Consider the following 11,344-nt stretch of genomic DNA (forward strand, 5'->3'; position numbering starts at 1 on the left):
GAGGTGGCCTGAGGGCTTACTGAGTTCACAGTGTGAAAAATAATAGAAGTTCTGTAGTTACAGCATGTTGTTTGTAATGAAACATGATGTCAAGGTGCATTATTGAGACGTACTTTATGAAATGGAAAGATCTGTCAGAAAACCTGGAAGCTAGGCAAGCACATTCTGCTCAGTTGACTCTTATTAATGGTCTCTACCATCAGATGAGAATGATCTTCTTCCCACTGTCACCTCACACCTTGTTTTCAGTGATTTAGCTTTCACTAACCTCTCCTTTCTCCTGATAAGGTATCGCTGTAGAAGAGATGTTATTTTTCACTATTTATATCTGTATCAATAGTGTAAAAATATATAATTGTGTAAAAACATCAAACAAGCCATGACAGCAATTTTATTTGAGTCCATAACTTTGATGGAATATTTGTGGATATGTGACGCTGTATAGGCAAATGTTCATCACATTGTGCATCACGATATATAATATGAATGTATATACTATGTATTTTAGAAATCAAGGAGTGTACATTCCATGAAAAATTAGGTGTATCTTTATAAATGCCAGTGTATGTTATGAAGATGGTCTTGCCTTGGTAATTCTCTTCCCACAGATTGAAGAATGTGTGGTATGCTCAGACAAGAAGGCAGCTGTGCTCTTCCAACCTTGTGGCCACATGTGCGCCTGTGAGAGTAAGTGAATAATGAGCCTCACTCTAAAACAGTGAATGAGTAATGAGGGTTACACTTTCTGGAGGCACTCGCTAGCTTAACCCTTACAGCGCCTGCTCAATACCTGCGGAGGAGCCGACACTGCTGCTTCACAGAGAATGAGCACTTCGTACAACATCTCACTGTGTAGACTTGGCATTCACAAGATGCTAACAACCCAGCCTGTCCATTAATCAGAGCATGGGGCGTGCGAGCTGGGGAGTATTAGCTCTTTATATTTGCTTTGGTAAACATGTAATTGCAGAAATTAAACCATTTATAAAAGGAAAATGCAATTCTGCTAGATATCTTTTTTTTTTTCTCCCCTGTCTCATTGAAGCAAAAAGTAAATTAAATTTGCAAGAGGTCAGAGCAACAGGTGTCATGCCTCTTCCTGCTTCACGCTCCGTCCATTGTGTGTGATTTTTCCATTAGGTTCCCTGCGATATAAGCTCTGTACGGCACAGGTTTTTTGCATCAGTAAGACAGGTTTCTGTATTCCCATCATTTGCTGAAATTAATTGCAGTCTTTAGGACAGTTTATCAGCAATGCATACCTAAAGCACTAATAGAAATTGATAGTCATTTTACGGTCAGTTGAAATCTCTAATAAAAATGCACAGGCACATTAGCGAAGGCGGTATGAAGGTTATGTCGTCGCTGAACAAATTACTCTTATTTAAAATAACAGTGCAGTTCTCAACAAGCCTTGATAATTAAATTACAGAAATTAGCTTCGTTAAGTCAATGGAAGGTTATTAGTTTGTTTATAACCGTAACAGTACTACCAGCTGGGCAATTCTTGGGTTATTTTCTTTTATTGTATTTATTCAGTTTCTGCTTGTCCTTTTGTATTTTTTCTCCCTCTATCTTTCTTGAAACCTCCAGTGTTTTATTAGGTCCAGTACACTGTACTGACAGACAGGTACAATGATTGAATGTAATCTCCAGAAAGAAAAGTGAACACCAAAAAAAGAAAAAACAGTTTACGCCAAGAGTATTGCTGCTTGGGTAGTAAGTAGTGAAAGTGAAAATGTAGCTCTTTACAGCAGTATTTGAAAAGTATTACCCAGAGCTTAAGCTTATAAATGTACAGGGTCACTGCAGATAAGAGACTCAAAGCCCATAAGCTCAGTCAGTTTATCTATTTCTTCCTCAGTGAGACTTATATTTGGAAACCTTAATGGAAAGGATGTATACACATAAAAATAAATTTAAAAGGTAATTTAAAAGGGGTTGTGTGCCTCCTGTAATTTGTATTGGGAGTTTATGATCTCTCTTATGTGATGGGCCTGTATTTTGCTTGGAGACGTGTCCCTGGAGAGAGAGTTCAGTGTTGACCTCCATTTTCGGCTTGTGACCCTTAATTGACAGTTATCCAGACATTCATTCCTAAATAACCGTCCTTGTCCTTCTTCTATGAGGAATACCTTCTGTCTTCTGTGCGTTTCCAATCAGTGTCAAGCTGCACACTAGGTCAGCACTTTGCTGGAACGCATGCGGGTTCAGTGACACGGGTTTCAAGAACCGCCCGGGTCTCCGTTTGACTCGACTGTCTGCGTCCAGGAGGTCTCTGTCCTTGCTCATCAGAGGGGTGTCTCTTCTCGTCTCCTTGCAGACTGCGCCAGCCTGATGAAGAAGTGCGTGCAATGCCGGGCCGTGGTGGAGAGGAGAACTCCTTTCGTTATGTGCTGTGGCGGGAAAGGTATGGAGGATTCCTCTGATGATCTTAGTGAGTGAATCTTCCACACGTTCCCTTTTCATTATTTATGTTTTGTTTTTCTTGTTTTCGTTGATGGTCATTTTAACTTTTTTCCTTCGCCGCCGCATTGTTCTCATGATGTTTTGTGTTGATGTCAAAGGACCCTAGCTCGGTCGTGGTAGGGCCACATGCTATATGGAGTCCTTATTCTTATACTCCGCATGGGGCAGATTCAAATATTAACTGTCACCCATCATTCACTGTATGTTTGTTAGGGGGGATTCCGTAGTAAAATTAGACACACCCTTAAAAATCCCATGGTGTGCTCAAGAAAAACGAAAAACCCTGGCCATCTCATTAAAACTTTGTTGGGGGTATTATCTGTAGTTTAGGATTTAGAGATTTTAAGCTTGTATTCCTGAGATCACAACATAACTATAATGTCAAGATCCTGAGATCATTTATATAGTGATCATGAGGTAATGAAGACCTTTATTCCTGCCCCTTTGGGTCATGTCCTCAATAAGCCACCATACACACCATGTCGTCAGTTGTATTAATGTTATGTTTGGTGGTTTTTAAAAAGTATCATTATACAAGTTGAGTGAAAATGTCAATTTCTACAACTGATACATCTATACAACTCCCTAGAACAGTGGTCTCAAACTCAATCCATGGAGGGCCGTGTGTATGCTGGTTTTTGTTCCAACCGAGTCTTCAATGACTTAATTGATCTGGTTGTTTAACTAGCTATATACATTTAAACACCTATCCAGCCCCAGGATATTTTAGAAGATACTGTACCTGGAAACAAATGCACTTTTAGACCATCAATTGTAAAATACCTTGCAATATATTGTTTAAATATATCAAATTGAATAATTAATTAGACAAATTAAGTAATTGAGTACTCGGTTGGAACGAAAACCAGCATACACATGGCCCTCCAGGAGTTGAGTTTGAGACCCCTGCCCTAGAATGTCACATGACCAGCATCTATGACCCAAACCTAGCCTCGGTGGAGTGATGATACAAAATAACCAAAAGAAACACTGAAAGATGTGTTTTCATCCATCTTATTTATTTATTTGTTTGTTTGTTTGTTTGTTTGTGTATATATAAAGTCACGGTTTGATTTTTTTTTTTTTTTTTTTAATATATAATCTTACCCATTTTTCCCATTTCAGTTTCTTCCTTTTTTCCTTAAAAGGGAAACTGTTCCAGGTTCACCAAATTGAAATCCTTGATTTGGGAAAAGGTTTTCCAAGGGAGATTTATTGAGGTTTTTGTAGCCTTAATTGAAGCAAACTCTTCCAGAGATCACTTGCAAACCCAGTTTTTAGGAACACGACTAGGAAAGAAACTGTCATGTCTCATAAAGCAGCAGATGCCTTTGGAATGTGCTCTTTGAAAGGGAAAGGTTATCTTTTTTTATGTGTTGCTTGATGACCTCCGCTCTCGTGCTTGAAAGGGTTCTGGCTGCAGTGCTCCTGTGCTCTCTGACCCAGTGGGCCTGCATTGCGTGTGTGAGCATCCAGAGGGTGGCGTTATACTCCCAACTCTTCACTCTCCCCGCTTTGAATTATTTTGAAGGCTCTCACGATTTTATACAAACGTTTGTCATGGCACACATCTTCGATTGAAAAGGAATTTTCATCATACAATGTGGTGTTACTTGACCAGGGTTGGTTGAATTTGTGGACTCCAATGTCAGCCATTTTGAAAAAAAAATACATTCCTTGTGAGATCCTTTAAACTCCGACTGCCGAATCAAACCTCCAGTGATGTTTTTTATATTTGTGGGATATCTTTCTGTTACTGCATTTTTGTAGTAGGAAAAGTGTCTAACATTTGATGTGTAAAGCCAGCACGTACCTCCTTTAATTAAGGCCAAATGCATTTTGCAAAGGAAAGCCTGAGCCAAGGGAGGGGGACCTGACTGGTTACTATATTTATGCTCGGTGAGGTGATCATTAAATACAATAAAGATGTCCATGTTGTTTCTGTTGCAAATGATGAGGTAGAAACATCACAATGCAGCAGATTGAATGCTGCCCAAGGGGATCAGCGATAAACTGCTACAACACGAGATGACAGCGTGGAATTGTAAAAAGAAACCAAGATTGTCAAGTTGTGTGCTGCAGTCTACTGAAGCCAATGACAAAGTATGTTGCTTACTGAAAATAGTTTTTAAAGAGAAGAATTGCGGTGAGGAATATGTCATGTTTGTTAACTGTCTGACAGACCTGTGGACGCAAGCAACTTAGCAACCTAGAAATCTGCTGTTAAAATGTAACCGCAGCCGGACTGCTCATTGCAGGGATGAGGGTTAATGCGGTGAAAGGGAGAGTTGTTTGAAATCATTCTGATAACTGGCACTCCGCGGAATGAGCTGATTGTTTCTGAGGCGTCTTGATCTGGTTGGACAGATTTTAATGGGTTTTTTTCTGTTGTAGCCAGCGGAAACATTCCTGCTATGCAGAGAGACAAGGACAATACGAATGTCAACGCAGACGTGCAGAAACTGCAACAGCAGCTGCAGGACATCAAGGAGCAGGTAGGATAGCAAGACAATCTGTGTGAGCAGTGAGGACCTACAGGCCAACACTCATCTACACTCAGACCAATGACATATTACCCAGTGTGACTCCAGCCCTCCCTGACAAATCTTCCACAGCTCACCAGGAAAAAAGACGTGAGAGAAAATCCATTACCGCCCAACCCATTTAGCACCTAAGCTGGAAAAAAGTATGGCATTTTTTGTTTTGGTTGTTTGTTTATTTTTCCTAGCACAAAGCAGCATATAATTACATTCAAACATACAAATATAACACAATGCTGTGTGCACCAAATACTCAACCAGTTTATTTAAATACTTACATACTTTAACTGTCAGTCGTATTTGAACGAGGACTTTCATTTCTTGGCCTTTTTGATTTTGGTCACTTTAAATGCATTTTTTACCAGTTGACTGTCCTAACTAAATGTAGAAAAAGCTGTTTAATAGCAAGTCTAGTCTGAGTCAATGATTCGCTTTTGATCAGCAGTTTACTCTTGCTCTTTGCCCAGTTTGGCTTACAGTGCATCAAATTTCTCATTGTCAAACACAACAGAATTTCATTTGTATTTAGTTTGCAGATCCATTATAATGACGGTTGGCTCAGATTTCAAGTTATGAATCTGTAAGGAATCTAAATGCAGAAAAAGACCGATTTATAACACAGAAGGGTGAAGACTCCTATTTAAGGTCCCAAGGTATGACAGGAGCTACCATTTGTGGAGCCTGTGGAAAACCATTAGAGAGGGATTGAACATATTTCAAAAATAGGTTTTAAAGCTTTTCTTCTCTTCATCTCCTCCAGACGATGTGTCCGGTCTGCTTGGATCGTCTGAAGAACATGATCTTCATGTGTGGCCATGGCACGTGCCAGCTGTGTGGAGACCGGATGAGTGAGTGTCCGATCTGCCGCAAGGCCATTGAGCGACGCATCCTCCTCTATTAGACCACGGCACCGCACGGCCACCACGCTCCCCTCCAAACACATCGCTCTACTGTCCCGTTCCCTCACTCTCGGCTCTTTTTTTGGGGGGGGTATTTTGATCTCGTGCGAAGAAAAGGACTCTACTATTCGGTTTGTGGACAAAACCATTCTGAGCGTTTAGGGCAATGTTGGAAGCTTGGTGTCCCTATGTGCTGTGTATCTCTGATGGTGACTTTCAAACCAAACCTGATTGCTCTTGAGGTTTTATTCTGTTACAGGTGGTTCTTTCCTTGTAAAGTAAGCTCACTTCTCACAATTTGTGGAAAAACCCTGTTTTTGCTTTTGTTTCCTCACATCTGTTTGGAAAGAAGACGCATATTTTACTTTACATTTTTACTTTACCACAGCACAGGGATTTGCGTTAAACAGGCTCCTGTCAGTTGTTAGTGAGAGTACTTCTCTGTAGAAATTCCAGTGATGCTCAGTGAAAAAAAATACCAGTTGTGGTAAACTGTCCAACACTAATGTGGATCATGGTGTGACGCCCAGCAGAGGGGGCCGCTAAGCAAGAGAAATCATGGACAGAATGTTTTCATGTGTGAATCGGATAATGGTTGAATGGACTGTTCTATGGACGTTTTTTTGTTGTTTTTTAAGCAATGCTGATTCATGTATTTTAACATATATACATATATATTTAACTTTAGTTAAAAGCTTTCTACATTGTAACATTGCACCCACAATAGCCATCATTGTAGATATTGTCAGTTACCTTTACAGGACAACTAACTTAAGAATACATTGCACTGATTTTAAACCTACTTAGTCTTAACCCCAGCACCACCACCACAACCAAACTGGGATATTTTAATATGATCCCTAAACCCTTCAGCCATCTACAGTTTTTATTGAAGTGAATAACTGACATTATATGAAAGTTGAGCTGAGAAGATGCGCAGCCCCATGTAGCTTCTTTGAATAAACAGACATTTTCTGAAATAAACCAACCAACTAAACGGTGCAGTCAGTACAGCTATTTATCAGTAATCGGTAGTGACTCGGATTAGTGATTTTTAAATTCAGCCTTCCTCTGCCATCCTGAATCTGTTTCTCGACACCACATTTCCTACTAGTATTTCTTTTTAATGATATGTTCAGAATATCCTTACCTCAGTTTTACTGCAGCCTTTAAAAAAGTGAAAATTATTATTTTACAGAAGAATACAAGAAATACACAGCTGATTTTTCTGAACATGATTGCCTTAATCTGGTTTTGTGAAAAAAGAACGGATGCTTGTTATATTGAAGTACCTTATTGCGGCAGCAAGGATAAAAAGACAAAAACGTATGCCCTTTGTAATAGATATGTCAACGCTTTTCCAACGAAGCATAGAAAGGCAAACATACTATTTTGGTGTTGGTATGCAATGGCCAGCCACTATTTAGTGTTGCTGATATCACAATAATGTGGTTTACCTTGGTGTTGCTGTACATGACTTGCTGTTGTTTTGTTTTGCAATAGATTTATCATGCATGTCTCTGGTACCAACGCCTGAAATGAGACTTTACAAACTAGACGCATCGGTGCGGGATGTTTCTGTCCATTTGAAACGCAACATCGTAGGAGATTTATATAAGAGCAGCACAAGAAATCTTCCCATGGGTTCTGATATTTCCTAAACACAGACAACGTCCTGCGGCTCTTGGCAGCTGCTATAGCGGATGGTTTAGCAGCTCCAGTGGTCAGCTGGACATGTCGTTCGCTGGGAGGGAAATGGCACGATGTACTGACTGGTGTGCTTGTTGTAGTAATCTTTCTCTTTTTTTTTTTAATGCAACTGTGCAGCGAACACTTATCATTTGCAAATATGTGATGAGTCATGAGTCTGTCATGTGCAGATCTGAATGTCTTTCGGTCTTGGTAGCTTGCACCGCTTTGGACATCTCCTCCCAAACACACATGCAATCCATTCACCTGAAGCGGCAGTTGTCAAATTGTTAAGTACACTACACAGAAATAAGGTGCTCATATTACAGCCCATTTAAAGGCAATATACTTTCAAAAGCGGATTGGTTGTACCAATTGTGTGCTGCCCATTCATTTTATAGAAGACTAAATTAGAGCACATTTTGTATTTTGGCATTTTTATGCTGCCCAACAAGATAGAGAGGTCTTAAATACATTTGTAGGTTTTGTATAGTGTAGCCCCTAATGGCATGTATATTAATGATAATCTTACAGATATCAAATTTGTACTATGACATATAACACTTTAAAGCTTATTGAGGATAGTGTTGATTAGGTCCTGGATTGAGCTGACCCAAACTGTGTGAGATTAAGTTTTTGCTTATAACAATTATGTTTTATTCTGTCTTGTTCCCTCCAAATAATATATATTTACACACTTATATGCTTGGGCAAATAGGCTGCTGTTTTACTCTGTTAAAAGTGGCTGAATAATTGTTTTGTTCTTCCTAATTAGATAATTACAGTTATGCTAAGGACACTGCAATCTAAAGTAAAGCCAGCAAAATAAAATACCAGATTTAATCTGCGGAAGAGAAAATAATTTTGTATTGTATTGCTATTCTCTAGATTATAGATGTTGCTGCTGTCTGTAAGAATGGAGTTTCATGCTGCGAATTGTGGCTTTTGTTTTTTTACTGTGTGCACTAAGCTCTCAACTCCATTTTAATGGTAAAACATTAAATCACTTTGTGATTGAGGAGAAATATTTACTTAAAACACTAACAAATCGAGCATCATCATTTGAATTGCTTGTTCTTGGTGCTTTTGAACACCTCAATCTGATTTCACTAAACGGACAATAAACAACTCTTGAACAGATCCACTTAATTACCGCATTGCATTTCATGAGAGGTTTACAGTGAGTGTCTCAGAAGGGGATACTCAATAAAAATAGATCACAAAGGAGGTCTACAAAATCTTTTATGAGCCAGCTGTCTTGCTAGTTATTTTGTTTTTATTTTTAAGCGCAGTGCAATTCTGTAGTGTTATTGAAAGCAAAACCAAACCATTGAAGAACACAACGACACAAAAAAGCCTGGTTTGGTGGCTTACGCTGCCAATACAAGTGTAGTTTAAATAGACACAAGAGCTTTTGCTTTCAATTCCAAGTTTGTTTGATCATCTTTTATTAATTATTATCTTAACATTTAAGCTAGATGCACTAATGTACTTTATTGGTAGTAATGTATTTTTCTTTGATTTGTTTTTTTCATAATTTATCTGCAGTACTATCCTGTCTTTTCCACCATTGTAACTGGAAAAGTTTAATTGCTTATTTCTTTTCTTTTGGTTTTGTTTTGTTTTATTGGCTTGATTGTCTGTGATTCCTGAAGTAGCCTTTGTATCATGAAAGCGGTTTAGTTCACTCTATTGCTAAGTGCTTTAAAATAGATGCATTGTTAAATAAACTGGTCCAATGAAACTAAATATATGGGAATAAATACCAATTTTGCCTCAGTTCTTTCTTGAGTTTTGCATGATTTTCACTTTGTATCGTCCAACATTCCTGATATCTGTAGCTTTTCGGATGCACCTGCATAATCTTTATTTTCCTTGTTGTTGCACTCTTCTTGAAAGGAATCGGACCTTCTCTACTTGGAAGAAAACTGAGAACTTAATAAAAAGTTGAATCTGTGAAAACCAGCTTGAAATAGCATATCATAAATCAGCACATGCAGTGTATAGACCCGAAATAGAATGATGCATGTGACATCACTTAAAACCTGACTGAAGGGATTCTAAACAAAAAACAAACAAACAAAAAAGATTTCTGACTTTGTTCAAGCTCATCTTTTATAATGAACTACTTTCATGCTGAAGCCTATCAAGCCAAACATTTATAATCTTGACATTTTTGCATTTTTACAAAAATAGGAACTTGAGCCATGGGAATATGCAAAACACTTGGGGGGGGGGGGTCTATTATTCATACTTCCCCCCTTTTCCCCTCAGTCCCACCCTAGTTTCCTAACTATCTGCTGGAAAATGTCTAGAACTTATTAAACACTTTTTCTTAATTTCCGATTCCCCTGTGACTTGAATAAATCCTCAATAGATGCTCTGGTTGTGTAATATGTCATTGTCATCTACCTTCAAGGCTCTTGACACAGTCTTTAGAGAGTTAAATGCTTAATCCTCATGCATTGGTCAGAAAAGTCCTCTCTAAACCTGACTGGCCAGTGTGTTCAGCGGAGACACCGCTGTCTCCTGCACCGTGGGCTACAGTAAGCTGTTCGGAAGGACTGTCGTTCATCACCCAACATGGCAGCGTGACATCCTTGGTGCTGGAGACAACACTTAATTAAATCCCCGTGAGTCTCCTTGAGTTTGTTTTCTGCTCAGCTGGGGTCATTACACCACTGCAGCTCTAGGTTTTGTCAATTAACTGCTTGGGTTCCCTGCTGTGTTTGGGGACGGCCGGCCCTGGCAGACTGCTGTGGCTCAGATGGATGGAGCTCCCAGGGATGTAGTTTCTCCAAGGCCCCCAGGAAAGTGGCTTTGAATCACTGACCTAGATCTGCTGCTAGTTTAGCATCGCTGTCTGTCCTGGTCTGATTTGCCTGTAGTTACAGTAGGTGAGGGTCAAGTTGGTCTTTCTGGATTCCTGAGCTTTCTGAGCTAATGGTGCCACAAAAGCAATTCAACATCCTTGGGTCAATGTCACACTCTTGACACCGTGAAACTGCCAATCCTCGCTGGTCTCAATAGTCGCCGGGTTGATCTGCATAACCATGTTCACAGAAGCCGGTCTGTAATAAAAGTTTTATGTTTTATAAATACAGAAAAGGGAAATCAATACTGTTTGTAAAGATGCATTAACACATTTGAAACAACCTTCCACAATATAAATGTAAACTTTTATTTTTATTTTTTGCATCTTTCTTGTTTTCAGTAAATGTATACCGTATATTAATAAAAACAAGTGATAGTGTTTTTTGAAATTAATGTATCACTTTATACAGTGAGGGAAAAAAGTATTTGATCCCCTGCTGATTTTGTATGTTTGCCCACTGACAAAGAAATGATCAGTCTATAATTTTAATGGTAGGTGTATTTTAACAGTGAGAGACAGAATATCAACAAAAAAATCCAGAAAAACGCATTTCAAAAAAGTTATAAATTGATTTGCATGTTAATGAGGGAAATAAGTATTTGATCCCCTATCAATCAGCAAGATTTCTGGCTCCCAGGTGTCTTTTATACAGGTAACGAGCTGAGATTAGGAGCACTCTCTTAAAGGGAGTGCTCCTAATCTCAGCTCGTTACCTGTATAAAAGACACCTGTCCACAGAAGCAATCAATCAATCAGATTCCAAACTCTCCACCATGGCCAAGACCAAAGAGCTGTCCAAGGATGTCAGGGACAAGATTGTAGACCTACACAAGGCTGGAATGGGCTACAAGACCATCGCCAAGCAGCTTGGT

General features: G+C 39.1%; 1 protein-coding gene across 4 annotated transcripts in view; it reads left to right on the forward strand.

The window, feature by feature from the left end:
- Positions 1 to 9,376, forward strand: part of mib1 (MIB E3 ubiquitin protein ligase 1) — an 84,838-nt gene extending 75,462 nt beyond the window's left edge. For all 4 annotated transcript variants that reach the window (XM_066719295.1, XM_066719303.1, XM_066719312.1 and 1 more), the window contains 4 exons: positions 609 to 687; positions 2,324 to 2,437; positions 4,864 to 4,964; positions 5,770 to 9,376. In XM_066719295.1, coding sequence (XP_066575392.1) covers positions 609 to 687; positions 2,324 to 2,437; positions 4,864 to 4,964; positions 5,770 to 5,910 — 435 coding nt within the window. In that variant the 3' untranslated portion in view covers positions 5,911 to 9,376. The remainder of the gene's footprint in view (positions 1 to 608; positions 688 to 2,323; positions 2,438 to 4,863; positions 4,965 to 5,769) is intronic.
- Positions 9,377 to 11,344: the final 1,968 nt, after the last annotated feature.

The sequence above is a fragment of the Amia ocellicauda genome, chromosome 2 (genome assembly GCF_036373705.1).
Source record: "Amia ocellicauda isolate fAmiCal2 chromosome 2, fAmiCal2.hap1, whole genome shotgun sequence".
Taxonomy (NCBI): domain Eukaryota; kingdom Metazoa; phylum Chordata; class Actinopteri; order Amiiformes; family Amiidae; genus Amia; species Amia ocellicauda.